Source organism: Anarhichas minor, unplaced genomic scaffold (genome assembly GCF_050575085.1).
Source record: "Anarhichas minor isolate MPS153535 unplaced genomic scaffold, ASM5057508v1 ptg000034l, whole genome shotgun sequence".
Lineage (NCBI taxonomy): Eukaryota > Metazoa > Chordata > Actinopteri > Perciformes > Anarhichadidae > Anarhichas > Anarhichas minor.
Genome location: NW_027466480.1, coordinates 12501 through 31091, shown reverse-complemented (window position 1 = coordinate 31091; position 18591 = coordinate 12501). Strand labels below are relative to the sequence as shown.

The window sequence follows — 18591 nt, the reverse complement described above, 5'->3', positions numbered from 1 at the left end:
ATGGGACCCGCAGGACGCGTCTGCTCGGTGCTGCTGGTCGTCTGTCTGCTGGGGCTCCATCACTCCTCGGGATTCTGGATCGTCAATGTGGTCTTCCCGCCAAACGCCAAATCCAGATTACCAAGCAACAGCACTCCTCCGCTCATTATCGGTAAGCGTGTAGGTAGTGTTATGGATTAAGCTACGTCATCTGTGCGGCTATTTGATTGCATATTCACAAACTTTAAAAGCTGTCTTTAAGGACCCACTGGGCAGAGCAGGCAACGGAGGGGTTCCTGAACGCTCCATGCTGGCAACTGGTTTATGCCAATATAATTGAAAATCGATTTGGGCATGCGCACCACTTAAGTGCAATACCATGCTGACAGGGCTTTAACGTTTAAATACCTTCTTCTTTTTGGTTCTGTACTTGGGTTATTTGTTACTGTGCTTTTTTGTTGTTAATGAAATGATTGATGTGTGTTCCAGCATATAGATAAGTGCATGGCACAGTAGGGAGAGCATCTGTGTCTGTGTATTGATGTCCATGCTATCTGCAGGGTTGTGCACACTGCACTATGTACATTTGACCCTGTGCTTTGCTGTTTGTGTCCTGCTTATCTGCGGCTTTAGGGTTCAAAACGTGATCCGGTGGTCATGCTCTTCACCGCCCCCCCCCCCCCCCCCCCCCTTAAACTTCATCTGTAGACGTTTTACTCTCTCTGGCCTTGTAGAGAGAACATGAATTTGGCCTTTTACCAATTTCTGGTCAAGACACGTCATATAACGATGTATGTCACAACCTAGACTCATGATTTGACCTTTATTTAAACATATATATATATATATATATCTAAGAATAAAGTCAGGGTTCTGACACTAAAATTTGAAATCGGACTTTAATTATTTCTCACAATACAATTTGAGATTCAAAAAAATAATTTAAATGGTATTCTCAATATTCTCATATGTGTCCAAAGTGTTTGTTATACGTCAACGCTTAAAAAGGCACAAGACGCCACATTAGTTTAAAATGTAGCTTGACAAATACCCAAAGAGTGACACCCCACATCTTTGGTACGATCTGGGGGAGGGTCTCCGTATAACTTTGATATGATGATGCTAAAACCCTTGACTGATATGAGCAAGGCTTCTCTAAAGGAAGAAAGAGGGAAAGCTGCCGAGTGCATTGTACTGTTACTGTAGTTAACAGTACATGTTTATAAACCTATTCCTGTTGATCAAAGAAAGACCTTGACTGTGGCTTCGATCAAACTTCAGATAAGACTTCTAAATACACCTTTTGCACAAAGCTGTCTGGTAAAACTAACAAGGTCGAATTAGCTATGAATTCTGGGTAAATTACTTTTTTTCAAGCTAAAAAAACATGGCTGAAGCAACCACGTTGAGCCGCTCACCTTCCTGGAAAGATAGTGTCTGCTTCTGGTATATGGATAGATATTGCCATAGTGTAACTGGGACTGTAATAAATAAATAAAACATGAAGAAGGTGGTACACTTAACTGTACAAGTGTGTGAAAAAAATCTCAAAGTACAAACTAATATACAGTAAGTACAGCACTGCGTCAGTGAAATCAAAAGACAGTAAAAGAATGTATTATAGCAACTTGATTGTGACAATCATTCTTCACCTTTTACACACATGTACTAGGTGTTATAAAAAGGCTTGTGCACTTTCCATTGCAGTCGTCATTTAACTCAGTGTGTTTGACATTGATTCTATGCGTAAAGTATAATATTAGTAAAAAATAAACAGATTTGTCATCCGGAGAGTAGGTGTTGTGTTACTAGGAATCCGGTTATGTTGTTTATTTGAACATTGCACCACAGGACAGTTTCTCTTCCCACTTCTTATGACTCTGTTTGCAGTCACAAGGTCATCTGGGATCCACGCAGTCTACTGCGGAGGAACTCCCATGCTAGGGTTTGCACATATTGTAAAGTTGAGGAATCTTCTGCAAATATCTGACGAAACACAGTCAGAGAAAACCTGCTGTTTCGTCAAAGTAAACATTTCACCACGCACTGTACTTATTTATTTTTTAGAGCCACTGCAATGTCATACATTTTGCAAGATATTGTGCAAAATCAAAGTGGTGAATATTGGCCGGAATCTTCCGATTCAGAGTGTTATGAAGGGACAAAAGATAGGATTGTGCATACATTTCCTACTTGCATAGCCGTCCCAAAGACCTTTTGGGAACCAAAGTTGAGTTTCAACCTCAGTTCTTCTCATCGGTTTCCCTCTTATACAGTACAAGGTCAAACAAAAATGTATATTTCTCTCCAGATCTGTGCTTTAAATGTAATTTCTGTATGATTCCAATCATTTCAAGCAATTTTATAATCAAAATTGCTGAATTTACCAACTTTTTCAGCTGGCGACCCTCGTCACAGCTTGCTTATGTCTACCAAAGAGAGATTTTCCTCCCTCTAAAAGCTATATTTGTTTCATTTGAATACTTGATAGTGGCCTGAGGAGGAATAATTCTCCATTATTTCACAAATATTTTGAATTCTCTGTTTGATACTAACACAAATTAAGAGATAGATTAAAATATGAATACGAAAATATTGTGGCATGAGGTCCAATGTCTTCTACTTCCTCCCATTCTGTTAAACGTCTTGCGACACCTCATGTACCTTGTGACCCATTCAGGGAGTTGCGACTCTCACCACTGACCTACCGTGACCTTTCAGTGCTTACCTCCAAAGTGTGATTCATTGATGTATGTGTGTGTTTGTGTGTGTCCAGTGCCTGGGAACTTGGGGAACCGTCTGGAAGCTAAGATAGACAAGCCCACACTGGTCAGCTGGTTGTGCTACAAGAAAACCAAGCACTGGTTCCCCCTGTGGATTGACCTCAACATGTTCATGCCAATAGGTTTAGACTGCTGGATTGATAACATTAGGTAACGCTGACTGTCCTTTAATGTCTGTCTTATGTACCATCTTTAAGCATTGTCTCTATACCTCTTCTTGTCTGGGTCTAAGTAGTCAGTACCAAACATTCCCTAATGTGACTACGATAATGTCTGAAAAAGAATGAAACTCCAGCTTGACCAGCCGGGACAATTATACTGGGGGAAGCACAATATTTGAGTTATTTTTCAGATTTCATTAGAGTCACATTCGCAAATGTTTTCGCCCAACTGGACTGACATGAATGTCCGTTTGCGTGCCACAGACTTGTTTACAACAGGACGACTCGGCGATCATCCAACTCACCGGGGGTGCAGGTGCGGGTGCCAGGATTCGGGCAGACATATCCCATTGAGTTTCTTGACTCCAATAAACTGGCTGGTGAGAAAAAGAAAAATGCATCTGTGCTGGTGGATTCTGTCATCTGTCCGTACATTTATTTGTTGAATAATGCAGAAATGATAAAATATTTCATTAAAGCAAAATAGGAATTTGTCCAATACGCCGTATAGGCGCTGTGCTTAATTCCTATACTGGATTTCTTTGAATATCTTACATGCACTTTGGAGCTCAGCTGCTGATTCAGCTGGAATTATTGCCTAAGTCTGCTGCTTGTTTTTTTTGCAGGTTATTTTTACACTATGGTGCAACATTTGGTTAATGTGGGCTACACCCGAAATGAGACAGTCCGAGGAGCTCCGTACGATTGGAGATTAGCTCCTAGTAAGTCGCAAAACCACACATGCACACTCACTTAGTAAGAGATTTGTACAGTATATCTAGCGTGTGTTGACTCAGCTTGTCATTTTGAAGGAATAATGTCCTGCGTAGTTGCTATTTGGGCTCCCTTTCCCGATGATATTCATGGGTTAAACAACAGAATGAAAAAGAAACAAATATGCATGTGACTCATAAAGGCCCATTTTATTCAAAAACTGATTTAAAGCTCCAGTGATCATATAGTTTTCATAAAAGCTGCATCAATTTTTCTGGCCACTTGGGGGCAGCGGAACAAGCTCTAAACACAACATTGACATACTGTATTATCGCCAAATGTCAAGTCGTCATGGCACAAACGCAGAGCGACATTAGCATTCATTTGGAATCACGTTTGGCCTCTGGATATTTGACATAAGTGTTATGTTCACTCTCTTTAGGCCACCAGCGACTCCTGAGGAAAATGTATGAGTCTTTATGCTCCATGTGATTACCAGCTATTCGCTAACATTGTGCCTGCCAAACCCACAGATAATTAGCAACCCGACTCAACTATTAAAAAAAAACGTGTTTGCTCGTTGTTTTGATTTGATAGTTGGCAGACAGCTGGTGAAGAAAGTCAAACATTTAGTAGTAAAATATGTTTTTCCCTCAGGAGTTGGTGGAGACCAAAACAGAGCAAAAAAGAGAATGAGAATACATTCAGGGGGCCAGAAAAAACAGGACACAAAATGTGTTACAAATGCTAGCATGTTAGCCACACAATAACAAGTCTATAAGGTGGTAATATGTCATACTGATAGGATGATAATGTATGTTAATTACGCACACATATGCATGCACTTATGGACGTTCCTGCGACCCTCCTGTCACCCTCCCCCCACAGATGAGAATGTGGAGTATTTCACAAAGCTACAGGACCTGGTTGAGGAGATGTACGAGCAGTACCAGAAGCCCGTCTACCTGCTGGGACACAGCATGGGCTCCCACTACGTCCTCTACTTTCTCAACCACCAGCCTCAGGCCTGGAAGGACAAGTACATCAGGGGCTTCATTTCCCTGGCGGCTCCATGGGGGGGTGCTGTTAAACCACTTAGAGTCCTTGTGTCAGGTACGGGCAATGTACTTACGATAGAATACAGTACAATAGAAGAGGCTGCTAACGTTTTGTATTTTTTGTTATCTACATTAGTACCTCTCAGGGCAGGGTCAACTTTGAAACAACCAACAAAATGTACGTTCTCAAATTTACACCTGCAACTGTGATTAATTAAGCCCACCTACAGTTGTGTGAAAAAGTGTTTGCCCCCTTCCTGATTTCTTATTTTTTTGCATGTTTGTCACACTTAAATGTTTCAGATCATCAAACAAATTTAAATATTAGACAAAGATAACACAAGTAAACACAAAATGCAGTTTTTAAATGAAGGTTTTTATTATTAAGGGGGAAAGAAAATCCAAACCTACATGGCCCTGTGTGAAAAAGTGATTGCCCCCTAAACCTAATAACTGGTTGGGCCACCCTTAGCAGCAACAACTGCAATCAAGCATTTGCGATAACTGGCAATGAGTCTTTTACAGCGCTGTAGAGGAATTTTGGCCAACTCATCTTTGCAGAATTGTTGTAATTCAGCCACATTGGAGGGTTTTCAAGCATGAACCGCCTTTTTAAGGTCATGCCACAGCATCTCAATCGGATTCAGGTCGGGACTTTGACTAGGCCACTCCAAAGTCTTCATTTTGTTTTTCTTAAGCCATTCAGAGGTGGACTTGCTGGTGTGTTTTGGATCATTGTCCTGCTGCAGAACCCAAGTGCGCTTTCAGCTTGAGGTCACGAACAGATGGCCGGACATTCTCCTTCAGGATTTTTTGGTAGACAGCAGAATTCATGGTTCCATTTACCACAGCAAGTCTTCCAGATCCTGAAGCAGCAAAACAGCCCCAGACTATCACACTACCACCACCATATTTTACTGTTGGTATGATGTTCCTTTTCTGAAATGCCGTGTTACTTTTACGCCAGATGTAATGGGACATACACCTTCCAAAAAGTTCAACTTTTGTCTCGTCAGTCCACAGAGTATTTTCCCAAAAGTCTTGGGGATCATCAAGATGTTTTCTGGCAAAACTGAGACGAGCCTTTATGTTCTTTTTGCTCAGCAGTGGTTTTCGTCTTGGAACTCTGCCATGCAGGCCATTTTTGGTCTCTTTCTTATGGTGGAGTCATGAACACTGACCTTAATTGAGGCAAGTGAGGCCTGCAGTTCTTTGGATGTTGTTCTGGGGTCTTTTGTGACCTCTTGGATGAGTCGTCGCTGCGCTCTTGGGGTAATTTTGGTCGGCCGGCCACTCCTGGGAAGGTTCACCACTGTTCCATGTTTTCGCCATTTGTGGATAATGGCTCTCACTGTGGTTCGCTGGAGTCCCAAAGCTTTAGAAATGGCTTTGTAACCTTTTCCAGACTGATAGATCTCAATTACTTTGTTTCTCATTTGTTCCTGAATTTCTTTGGATCGCAGCATGATGTCTAGCTTTTGAGGATCTTTTGGTCTACCTCACTTTGTCAGGCAGGTCCTATTTAAGTGATTTCTTGATTGAGAACAGGTGTGGCAGTAATCAGGCCTGGGTGTGGCTAGAGAAATTGAACTCAGCTTTCCAAAGATGTGATAAACCACAGTTAATTTATGTTTTAACAGGGGGGGGCAATCACTTTTTCACACAGGGCCATGTAGGTTTGGATTTATTTTTCCCCTTAATAATAAAAACCTTCATTTAAAAACTGCATTTTGTGTTTACTTGTGTTATCTTTGTCTAATATTTAACTTTGTTTGATGATCTGAAACATTTAAGTGTGACAAACATGCAAAAAAATAAGAAATCAGGAAGGGGGCAAACACTTTTTCACACAACTGTATATTTTTTCCTGGACATTGCAGGAGAAAACGACGGCATCCCGATGATTTCCAACATCAAGATCCGCGAGGAGCAGAGGATGGCAACGACTAATCCCTGGATGCTGCCATTTGACACAGTCTGGCCAAAGGACCACGTGTTCATCTCCACACCGACCTTCAACTACACTAACCGGGACTACCAGCGCCTCTTCACGGACATCAACTATGAGGACGGCTGGTAACCTAACAGCTATGTTGTAACACAGCCTTCCCATCAATCACCCACCTCCATTTTAGATGCACTATATTCCTGACAATCCAACTGCTTTGGAAATTTTTAATGATTTACCGAAAGGTGACTAAATCATAGCAGTATGATCAGTTGTGCCACTTAAGATGCATGAGAACCTGGTCAGTTATGTAATTGACAGCTTTGGGAGCAGATAAGTATGGAGTTTCTACATTACATGTTCCGCCTTCATGAAAGACAATATACAGGACACGGCAGTGTTTCACTGAGGTTGCATTTGTGTAGACACACGTTATTGAGAGCAATAACTGGTAATGATAGAAACTATTCAAAGCCCCATATTGTAGAAAGTGATACAGCGACCGGAACCTGCTGACCAATCAGATCTGTTTCAGCAAGGGGAGCTTGAAGAGACAGGCGCTAAAAACGGATCGTTTCAGACAGGGAGTGAATACAGGTATATTCAGGCAGACAGCATGAGGAAAACAAAGTGGCTTTTTGAACATTAAAGCATGGAAACATCTTCAAGTAGAGATGCTAAATACAAGTTTGAACCTGGAAATGAGCATGATGTGTGACCTTTAAAGCCCCTCCCCCATGTGTAGAATTTAGAGCAACAGTTTAAATCTGACATATAAAGTAGCGGCTTTAAACCTGCAATAACAGATTTTTTTTTAGGCTCCAGAGGGGGCTGTGTGAAATCTGACAGGTTGCCTCAAGCGATGTCACTGGAGTCAGTTGGTAGGGGCGGAGGACTACAGGTTTAAAAATGTCAAAATCTGATGGTCCAGCAGTGTTTTAAGATTGCGGTGATAAATCAGTGGAGTACTCATAGAGGAGCTGAGGGGAGCTGCAGAGTCCACCACTACGAACCAACCCTTTCACAAGTAGCCATGTGACTCGCTATTAACATGAAAACATTGGTTATAATTGCTTTAAAGTGTTGGTTCTTGTTCCACTCCATTTCACAACCCCCATCACCCTCTTGTTGGTTCCAGGCACATGTGGGAGGACACCAAGAACCTGACCAGTGATCTCCACCCACCTGGTGTCGAGGTGTGGTGCATGTATGGCGTGGGGCTTCCAACTCCGGTGACATACATTTACGACGAGGAGTTTCCCAACGTGGACCCGGTGGACTTTGTTTACGCCGACGGGGACAACACGGTGGACAGCTTCAGCATGGGCCTCTGCAAGCTTTGGGAGGGTCAGCAGGAGAAGCCCGTCCATGTCACAAAGTACCGAGGGCTGGCCCACCTGGACATAGTGTTCAATGAACAGGTGCTCAACCAAATCCAGCATATCATGGAGGGCAAATCAGAGACGCCCAACGAGATTGACGTCCGATTTAGAACTAAATAGAAGGCAACAGCATCTAAGAGTTATAAGATTTAAAAAAAAAACACATGGGAGAGCTGGATTCTTTACATAGCTGACTTTTGAAAGTTATGTGAAAAAACACATTCCACATACGTCCACCATTTATTAGCGTTAAGTAAGTGTTCTAAACCAATCTGGGCCAGCAACGGATCTAACCTCAACTGCTGATGGCTTCCAGTGTGGGTTTGACCCTGATTTGTTTATTTTAATATACAAGCATGATAATTACAAATATTTTGTTTTTTTACTGATGGTTCATTTAATGTTGTATTTTTCTCGCAGTCCATTCAGGCAACTTCAGATAGTGTTACACGGTACATCTTCTCAAAAATACACAATCCTGCTGTTTACTTTTGATGGATGGATGATCATTATTATTTCCAAAGTGCCCACTCACCCAATAACACATATTTATCATATTCCATGGGTAGTTAGAGCGTGACTGTAACGAAAGGGTTATAGGGACCTCACCAGTAGCCCTTTTTTACTGTATAGGATGTATCTGTAATATTTCTATTAGGATTTATATATTTTTATCTGTATGAAATATTTTTGAACAAAATATAAGACTAATATACAGCAGTTTATATATGCGCATTAAACTAGCGATGTGAATGCATACTCTTCTGTGAATGCCAAATGTATTTGAATGTTTGCACTAATATAATAAAGCATCTGATTTCACAAAAGCCACGCGTGTGAACTGATTGGCGGTAGCGTTCGAATCCAGCACTGTGTGTCAAACTTCGATCTCGCTCTGCGGCCGCCCGACTACATCTGCGATCGATGACTTTTGACTTGATTGCGGAAGTTGCGTTCGCCAGGTGGATCGTTCCGTAATCTGGACCTCGTGATCATCCCCTTTTTATTCACCTGATCATCCTCAGCAGCGGTTAGATTGTGGCAGATCCGATCCAGAGGGAAACCATAAAGACTTCACACAACACCGAGGAGGAGACCATGTCTCTGCCATGAGACATCTGGAGCCATGGTGGCTTGGCCACGCGTAACCGCCCTCTCTTCGCTGCTCCGGGTCGGCTTGTTGTTGTTGTTGTTTTCGACTCGGAGCAGCGGGAGACCGCAGGACAAATGTCTCGGGGACAAGTCTTGTCAGCCCACGAGACCCCCCGTGGTTCTCAGTAAGTGTTTTCTTCTCTTCAGTGTTCGTAGTCCGCTGTCTATTGCTAAATAATTGCCGCACATCAACAGCTAGCTACGGTGGGCGATATTCAAGTTAGGCCAAACTGCCTTCAGAATGTAACGCATTTAAGATCTCTTTGCATGTCGCATACGGCGTAGAGAGCTCAAAGTGAATCTCGACACCTTTTCAAATTAGGCTAGTGTTTTGGCAATTCGGCTACAAAATATTCATCCTGTTTGTGAATACTTCGTTTATATTTCAACTTTTCGAAATGTTTGGCCCGACGGTCCTATCGTCTTCTTCCACCAAAACACGCAGCCGCAGAGAGTGGAAGCATCAGGTTCTGTGTCGAATAGTATTTGAAGAAAATAACGAATTTAAGTAATGCGTTTGTGCCGTATCGAAAATAAGCTCCAATCGATAAAGAAAATGTATTTGTTCATCGTTTGTTGATGATTTAGTTTCGCTTTCAATGAAGGCATTTAAATATGCTGTGTTTGTGAACGGAGTTTGGCAGCGCATCGTCAGGAAAAAGGAACTCCGATATCGATGATTTTCCGAAAGAAAATGCCCTTATTACCTCACCAGTGTTGACATGTATTGGCGAGATTAGTAAACATGTGTTTGTGTGTGTTCGTGTTATGGTCTTTTTTTTATTTTTTTTTTTTTTTTTTTACAGCCAGAGCAGTGTAACTACTCTGATCATATGACTATTGGTAACAGAAGATGACTCTCTATTACAGCCAAGCTCCCATGACACTGACAAGGTCTCGGTCTAGACTTTTCTATAATAATAATAACTTTAACTTTATTTATATAGCACCTTTTTAAAAACAGTTTATAAAGTGCTTTGACAGACAATAATAATAACAATAACAGAAAGCTCAGTGAGACAGTCGATACGATTTTTAAAAAACAACTAAGAAATAAATACAATTTGTAAAATCAACAAATAAAAATCAAACTAACACATCACATAAAAGCCAGTCTGTAAAATGTGTTTTAAGAAGTGATTTTAAAAGAGAATACTGATTCTGCGAGCCTTATCTTTTCTAGACTGTTTAATCCTAAAAACAAAGTTTTGTAAACTTTTATATAAATTTCAATTCACAATCCAGGTTATGAGCTATGACATAATACCTATTAACAGTTTATGAAGCCGCAATTCCTTTTTCTTCTTCATACTTATATTAAAGGGTCTTGGGTTCAGAGGATTGTTATCTGTGTTTGGCCGAGTTACAACCACATCCTCTGATAGGAGTCCGTGTTTGACCTACAGTGAACTCTTGCCAGTGTTCTGCCAGTGTGTGTCCGTGTGTGTTTCTGAGAAAAGCAAATACAACAACATTGGATAAGATGAAGTGCAATGGCTTGCGTGTGCTAAATGTGCTCCTGCCGCTATGGTATATAGGTATCTGCATTAACAGTATGTCATTTTGGACACATTGCCGACGTGCTTCTCATTGTTAATGTGGCTGATGTTGCAGTTCCGGGGGATCTGGGCAACCAGTTGGAGGCGAAGCTGGACAAACCCAGTGTGGTCCATTACATCTGCTATAAGAAGACCGACTCCTTCTTCACTCTGTGGCTCAACGTAGAGCTGCTGGTCCCCATAGCCATAGACTGTTGGGTGGACAACATCAGGTATCATGTTAATAATGATAAATTATGACATGGGTTTATGATGCTTTTTTTCAAATGTTATTGCTGTGTGAATTTGTGTGAAGAGATTAACTATTATTTAGAGGCAATGGTGATTAAATAGGTTAAGATATCTCGCCCTTGCTGTTTTTTTAAATTACATTTTTTTGTGGGGGGGTGCTTGATTTTTGTAAAAAACAAACAAGCTGCTGTGCAAAATCCAAAAGTGCAAATTCCTGGAGGTGTTGTCTGTACAGGATAAGGGAGTTGGGAAGATCGGGTCGATGATCTGGTTGACTTTGTGTGAACAGTTATCGAACCTACATTGGAAATACTGACTTTTGAACCGTGTATCAGTGAGGTATGGATGGAAATATAGGGGGAGATAGCATCCCTTTAACGTCTCCATCAGCAATTAACTGAAACAGATGTAGAGCTCAGACCTTGAGTAAGCCTGTTTCAGCCATTCAGCTTATCACGTCGTTGCATGCTTTGTTAGTGCTTTACTGCAACAAAAATCCTGTGATGTTCAGAAATTAGATGATTGAGGAGAGACATTTTGCAATAATTATTGCTCTTGTGGTTTTTTACTTGTCCAGGCTAGCATGTATCGTCCAGATGAAATGACTCTGTTAGTTCTCATCTCTAGAACTCTGAACTTCTTAAACTGCAGCAAGAGAATTGATTTGTTAATCTTGGATCAAGTTATCCTGACTAATGCTAATATTGTGTAGCGAAGGCAACATGATGAGATGACTCGTATAACTGGCCGATCATGTGATGGCCACTCATGTGACTGGCTCGCATGGCATCGTGGCCACAAACAACACCTTTTGTCATGCAGATGCACAATAGTTAATTTAGAGATCAGAAAAGGAACTCTTAACTTAAGGTAGTACAAAACCAGAGATTAGATTCAGCAAAGTTCAGTTTTCTATCTGATTTTTAAATCATTTACCTAAGATTTATAAAACTGCCTCCAATTTAAAATCAGTTGTTTCATTCCAAGTGTATAGAGCACTCACGATGGAAGTACATTTCCTACGTTTTAGTTGTTTATCAGGTTAATCTTATAAAGTCTCATGAATCAGCTAATTGTTAATAAAGGGCACTTTTGCAACTGTGGGCATAAAGCTAGCTTATGTAACTTAAAGCTAGCTTATGTAAACTTATGCTAACGTAATGCTAGCTTATGTAAATTTAGCTAAACAGTGGCCACCATGTCCACGCGGGACATTTACAGGACAATGGTAGAAGGAGTAAAGACAATGCATTGAGTCGGCAAATTCCCTCAGTAGTGTCAGTTACGCAGAAATTATCATTCCAAAGTTAGCCAACATTAGCCACCATAATTTACCAGTCATGCCAGACCATTACTAAATGGGTACGTCATGTGTTAATGGATTTTGTAACTCCTGTCATCATTATTCTTGATTTATTTGTATTTTTTTATTTGGAGGATAATCATGCGCTTAAGTTTTGAAATTGCAGTTCCAATAATATGTGGGGTTGTAAACAGGTTGAACATTGCCTTGGAGTCACTGGATAATGTGGATACTGGAGGGAACTGAAAAGGGTGGTGTGATTCTGTAGTTTGCACTTCTAATGTGTGGGAAGTAAATTTATGGAAGTGAATTTATGGAGGTACATTTGCAATGGTCACTGGAAATACAACACACAGGTGCGATTTGACTTGAGTTATGACTCCGCAAATGTGTTCAACGTAAATTGCAGGCTCTGGAAGTAATTTCTCCTCCCGCCGCCCTCCCCCTTCAACTCTCCTGCACCCAAATAAAGAAAATATACTCGTTACCTAGACCACTACTACTTAAGCTAGACTACTGGAATGATGACACGAGTCATGCTACAGGTTTGTTCACTTTTACTGGAGGAGCGCCAGGCTAAATGGGCACGGCACAGGTGTGACCGACCGAGTCAGTTTGAGTTGAACTTTCTGGTACATAAGGGAAGGAATTAATATCTTCACTATCTTTTAAAAATAGCCAAGATCCAGTTAGAGCACATATCCATCAACCATTAATAATAGCTTTGGTAAAATAAAATCTAGATTTCCTTGTAGTTTGAAAGTATTTTCCTGCAAATGTTCACTTCTGCTTGGCCCAGACATCTGCGCTCACATCTGCATTTAAGTTTTAGAGTTAGGGAAGTTGTAACTAACAAGGTGGTGAGACGATGGTGATTTCAAATGGGAAGTGGTCCTGTTGCCACGTAGTAAAATATATTTGAGTGTGACGTGTGTGTGTGGTTCACCTCGGATGCAGAACTGACACTGATCAAATTCTCCTTGTGACAATTTGTGTGTGCGTGTGCGAAGGCTGATCTACAACAGGACCACACACACCACCTCGTCCCCGTCCGGTGTGGAAATCCGTGTCCCGGGGTTCGGACAGACCTTTACGGTGGAGTATCTGGACCCCAGCAAACGCAGTGTGGGTGAGTTAAAAGCCCCCCCAAAACCAAACGGCTCTTTAGAGGAGTGAGAGCAAGCTGTCCTCACTATCTCAGGACTAAATGGGTCCTCACAAAGATAGACAAACAGGAATCGGATACCGCTTATGTGGCGTTCTTCTCTTGTGTTTGTGTGTCTCCCAGGCATGTATTTCTTCACTGTAGTGCAGGAGCTGGTCGAGTGGGGCTACACCAGAAACGATGACGTCAGAGGAGCTCCCTATGATTGGAGGAAAGCCCCCAGTAAGCAACTGCACACACACACACACACACACACACACACTCGCGTTCACCCCTGAGCCGTCGTCCTCACCCATAAATGACGAGCCCTTGCCTGTGCATCCCTAAAATAAACCTTTTCGTTCTTACGGTTTTCACAAGTCTGGTAAGATGATGTCACTACTACGTTCGTGTAGCTGTTCCTTTCATCCGGACAGAAGTAAGAGTACAAAGTACTGGAACATTTACAACATGGGACACGCAGAAACGGCTGCATTTCTGTTTCTAATTAAGCATTTAAAGGGTCGATGATTTGACAGTGGGACAGCCTTAAACCCTCACAGACTTTATGGGAGCGCGCCTCAAAGTCTGTCAGTCTGTGAGTGTGGAGATTGGGATCGGGCCAATGAATATCTAAAGCCATTTAATGTCCTCCGTGCATTTATGGCTGGAACACACAGAGTTCCATCGCTTTTATTTTGAAAGGCGTGTTCTGGGAATTGAAATAGGGATACATAACCAGGGAAAGTTGTTGAAATATTCTCTATCAGACACATGTTTCAACTGGTCCGCTCCTGTTACAGCCTTCTATCTCAAAACCAGGAAGGAATTAAACGTTGAGTCTTGGAAGCGCTCCAATCGAGTAATGGAAGTACAGGGAATTCCACAGCAGGACCAGAGGGGGAATATTGTTGACCCATTTTCTCTGTTGCTCTCTCGTCCTCTATCAGATGAGAATAAGGAGTACTTCCTGGCGCTGCAGCAGATGATTGAAGAGATGGTGGAGAAGGCTGGCGGGCCCGTGGTGCTCATCGCTCACAGCATGGGCAACTTGTACGCCTTGTACTTTCTCAACCAGCAGCCACAGGCCTGGAAAGACAAATGCATCAAAGCTTTCATTGCTCTGGGACCGCCGTGGGCAGGCGTGGCCAAGACCATCCGTGTGATCACCTCTGGTAAGAGATGGAGCCGGTATTATGGAGGCATTTTGCGTGCCTATGTAGCGGGTCCAACGCGCTTCATGTTTTGTAAAAGATGACAAAACACCCCCTGCCTTCCTTGGAAAAGTCCAGAATGAAATGAAGAGAGCATAATGAGCACTCAGAAATGGTTCGTTTTTATGCCTCTGCATCGGTGGCCGTGGAGGCATTTTGTTTATGGGTTGTCTGTCCGTCTGTCCCGTCCTAGTGGACACGGTATCTCAGGAACGCCTTCAAAATTGGCACAAATTTAACAAGGGGCTAAATGAGACTACAGGACGTGATCACGCCGTGCTCATGCGACCGTGGCGTAGTTTGTTTTTGTTCATTTGTGAAGACTATCTTGCCGAACAAAACGCGTTTGTGTCATAAACGTGTTTTGGTCTTACGCTGCTAATTGCTCCACTATGTTCACCGGCTAGTTGCTAACTTTTTCAGTGTGCTGTATGGTAGGTTTCTCAGAGCTTTTCGACTATAAAAGGGCTGCCTGCTGCAGCTGCTGACATTTAAGTGGTTGCCGTGATAACCCCAACAAATTAGCTAAAAGACTTTGGGCGGCCATCGAGTTAGACGAGTGCAATTTTAAAGGATGCAACTGGGACAGCTTGTGTAATAATGTGCAGCAACTATTCTCATCTACACTTTGTTCCTCTGTTTCTCTATGTTCCTGGCGCGCTTTCAAACGATAAACGGTACCGTGCAATACTTTACACTGTATATTTGTGAGTCATGTGTTTCAGGTACGTCTCACAGGACTTTAGATACCACACAGTGAAACCTCTCCTCGCTGTTTTTTTGGGTCTGCGGCTGGAAATTCTCAGCTTTGTTTCAGTTCTCTGTCACCAGTTTCTTTTCTCTACCTGCAGGTGATAATAACCGCATCCCAGTGATCAGCTCGTTGAAGATTCGCGCCCAACAACGTAGTGCTGTCTCCACTTCCTGGATGCTCCCCTATGCCCACTCCTGGCCCAAAGATCAGGTGTGTGTGTGTGTACACGTACTTGTACAGCTATCTTTGTGTGTGGACTAATTTGAGAATTACCATCTTTTAGCTCATTTTTTGGGGGTTATCACAGCGAGCACTTAACTGTCATCAGTAGCAGCAGGCAGCCTTTTTCCAGTTGAAAAGCTCGGATGAACCGACCACACAGCACACTGAGAACGTTTACAACCAGCCGGCGAACATAGTGGAGCAATTGGCAGCTTAAGAGCCCATTACTTCCCTCGAGAGTTGGTGGAGACCAAAATGGAGCTGAAAGGAGAGTGAATATTGCACCTACATTAGTCAAGTAGACAAAAACACGACTCTCGTGATCACCAAAACAACTTTTTAAGGTAACACAAATCAATTAATGCAGCTTCAAATTGAAGTAAAGGGGAACCTGTTGAACCCACATAATGCACTACCAGCAAACAGACAGCGGTGTCGATTACCAATATAAATCACAGCATGCTGGATAAATACAGAATTTAAAAAATTGCTTTTTTTGTTAGAATGAAACATTTAGCTTATTTAGGTTATCTTTAGAAACTCCGGGATGGGGAAAAAACTATTTTGGATGAAAATGTAATCGAGTTAGAGTGAAGATACCGTGTTCTGTAGCATTTGGTAGAAGAGAAACTATTTTCTTTTTTTTCTCCATCCATCACCAGGTCTTGGTGCAGACACCCACCACCAACTACACTGTGCTGGACTTCAAGCGGCTCTACTCGGACATCGGCTTTGAGGAAGGCTGGCTGATGCGGCAGGACACGGAGTCGCTGGTGGCCGACCTCACGCCCCCCGGCGTGGCCGTCCACTGCCTGTACGGCAGCGGCGTCGCCACGGCGGAGGCCTTCCAGTACTCGGACAAGTTCCCCGACGTGGAGCCCACGCCGGTGCTCGGCGACGGGGACGGAACGGTGAACCTACTGAGCGCCGTCCAGTGCGGGCGGTGGGTGGGAAAGCAAAAGCAGCCGGTGACGTTGAAAGAGCTCCCCGGGAACGAACACGTGGACATGCTGTTGAACTACACGACCGTGGCGTACATCAAGACCGTGCTGTTCTCCCCGTGACGCTGCTGGTCACGAACTGAGGCCCATGGCTTCATCCACATTGACATTTTTTAACTCCACACAGCCATATGAAGGACGGGGCCCGACTAATCTCGCCTGTCTCTCTTAACACCGACTGCCAAAATGTTCCCCTGTACTTAGGAAAAATTATTAAAATTTTGTGGAATTCATTTAAAATACATTTTTAGTTGTAATTATACAAATAATGTTACCGCCAGGTTGTTTACTGTTGGGTAAGCCTGACTACAAAGACTTTTTATATATCGGTCTCAGCTTTTTAATAACCTGTGAATTTACCTATTTAATCCACGATATGATATAGGACGCGTGTATGCACAAGTCAAAAACCAGTGCTATACTGTGTGTGTGCCACTTAATCAAAGTCAGATATTTTTATTAATGTTGTGAAAGAGATTTCTGGACTCTGTTACTACTACTGTCTTTGTGTCTTTCTCAGTGCAACAGGTCACATGTCTCGGTGAACTTGCTTAATTATTTGTTTTTGGATTTCTAGTGATAACTTTTTTTTTTTTTTTTTTTTTTGCATTTAAGCTGTACATCCCTGATGGTCTGAGAGCTTTGTTTTAATTGTGTTGTGCATTTTTACCAGTCGTGTGTGCTGAAGGACAGGAACCGTATCCGGCATATGAAAGTTGACTTTAGTCAGGTTGAAGCCGCACAAAAGTCAAATAAGAATAAAAGTTTACAAATTTGAGCTCAAAGTCCATTTAATAGTGTCTTATGGTTTAATTGAATGCAATCCAGTTCATTCATCGAGTTTGCTCTATTCATCGATGGAGACTAGAGTTACAGTTGGGAGCTACAGGGAAAAAAAGTGAGCAAGTGGACTCGTTCTGTCAAACTCTCAAAACAAATGATTCAAACAGTTCAACCAAACGATGTGTCAAAGAAATACACGACTTACCTCGAGGTCTAATTACTAGCTCATTTTCTAAGACTACAAACAAATGAATTTTAAATTCTGCTTCCGTTTTTTTTTTTTCTTTAGTAGAGGCGGTATTTTGGCATTTGTAAGCAATCGCAAGTTCTAAAATTAAATGACCTGCCTTAAAAAGCCAGGTGGCTTGAAGCACTGGATGTGCACAGGCACAAATGAGGGTACTTTTTTTGGGTTGGTTTATGGTATAAATCTGATCTTGTTTCTCTTTTGACAGACTTAAACTTCAGTTTAGAGGTTAAAAGTTGACTCCTTGTCTTTGTGAACATGTAGTCAGAATCTCTCTGTCCTCAGTGATTGTACTGTGCCATCCAGCCCTCACTGGGCCAGACCAAGACTTCATATCTGCTGTGAACTATCATAAATGTGTGTAATAAACATGTGCGGCCTTCTATATAGTAAAATATTTCAAATGTTACAATTCAGTCCTTGACTTTAATTTTTTACAGCACATCCATCATGTAAAAACATTTGATTCTCACGCTCTAGAACAGTAGAGCCTTGAGATTAACATAACGGTCATTACTGACACGACTAATTCCCTCCTGTGAGGTAAGTGGCAAGAAATATGAACCACTCGGCGAGGTTTCAATATTGATTAAAGTCCACAACTTCCTGTTATTGAAGGCTGTTGCATGTCACATGTGCAGCTTCTCACACGTGCGTCAGAATTCTCTAAAAGAGAACCTTCCTGAACACTGACCGCATCTCGTAGCATTAGTATTGTCCCATGCAAAATGAAGTATAAAACCAGTCACTACTTTATTTATATACGGTATTAAAATACAACTCATATTTTTCCCCATTGAGCCTTGATTGTCTTTGTTTCTAGCTCTTGTGTGCTGTAACTCAACATCAACACAGTGGTAAGGGTTTAAATGTGTCAGATCTTAGGGCTCCAGAGGGAAGCGGAAGGTCTTGTTTCCCGTGCTGCAGCGCAGCTCCACGCAGTCCAACCTCAGCAG

General features: G+C 42.1%; 3 protein-coding genes across 4 annotated transcripts in view; 2 read left to right on the top strand and 1 right to left on the bottom strand.

The window, feature by feature from the left end:
• Positions 1-8845, top strand: lcat (lecithin-cholesterol acyltransferase). The gene is made up of 7 exons (XM_076106602.1): positions 1-151; positions 2756-2912; positions 3188-3303; positions 3550-3645; positions 4526-4750; positions 6576-6771; positions 7782-8845. Exons 1-7 carry the CDS (start codon positions 1-3, stop codon positions 8143-8145), a joined length of 1305 nt encoding a protein of 434 aa, XP_075962717.1. The 3' UTR covers positions 8146-8845.
• A 120-nt stretch (positions 8846-8965) lies between these two features.
• On the top strand, positions 8966-18047 carry pla2g15 (phospholipase A2, group XV). The gene is made up of 7 exons (XM_076106599.1): positions 8966-9302; positions 10792-10948; positions 13281-13399; positions 13559-13657; positions 14365-14589; positions 15480-15592; positions 16267-18047. The coding sequence occupies exons 1-7, from the start codon at positions 9152-9154 to the stop codon at positions 16666-16668; spliced, it is 1266 nt and encodes a 421-aa protein (XP_075962714.1). The 5' UTR covers positions 8966-9151; the 3' UTR covers positions 16669-18047.
• Positions 17379-18591, bottom strand: part of usb1 (U6 snRNA biogenesis 1) — a 6791-nt gene continuing 5578 nt past the window's right edge. For both annotated transcript variants that reach the window (XM_076106600.1, XM_076106601.1), the window contains exon 7: positions 17379-18591. This exon is cut by the window's right edge and continues 33 nt beyond it. In XM_076106600.1, coding sequence (XP_075962715.1) covers positions 18517-18591 — 75 coding nt within the window. In that variant the 3' untranslated portion in view covers positions 17379-18516.

What these genes read in the sequence shown, in the direction of transcription:
- pla2g15 (XM_076106599.1), top strand. Translation starts at nt 9,152, where the DNA reads ATGGTGGCTTGGCCACGCGTAACCGCCCTCTCTTCGCTGCTCCGGGTC. An exon ending in TGTTGGGTGGACAACATCAG is followed by an intron (nt 10,949 to 13,280) that starts GTATCATGTTAA and finishes GCGTGTGCGAAG; the next exon opens with GCTGATCTACAACAGGACCA. An exon ending in TGATTGGAGGAAAGCCCCCA is followed by an intron (nt 13,658 to 14,364) that starts GTAAGCAACTGC and finishes GTCCTCTATCAG; the next exon opens with ATGAGAATAAGGAGTACTTC.
- lcat (XM_076106602.1), top strand. Translation starts at nt 1, where the DNA reads ATGGGACCCGCAGGACGCGTCTGCTCGGTGCTGCTGGTCGTCTGTCTG. An exon ending in CGATTGGAGATTAGCTCCTA is followed by an intron (nt 3,646 to 4,525) that starts GTAAGTCGCAAA and finishes CTCCCCCCACAG; the next exon opens with ATGAGAATGTGGAGTATTTC. An exon ending in ATCAACTATGAGGACGGCTG is followed by an intron (nt 6,772 to 7,781) that starts GTAACCTAACAG and finishes TGTTGGTTCCAG; the next exon opens with GCACATGTGGGAGGACACCA.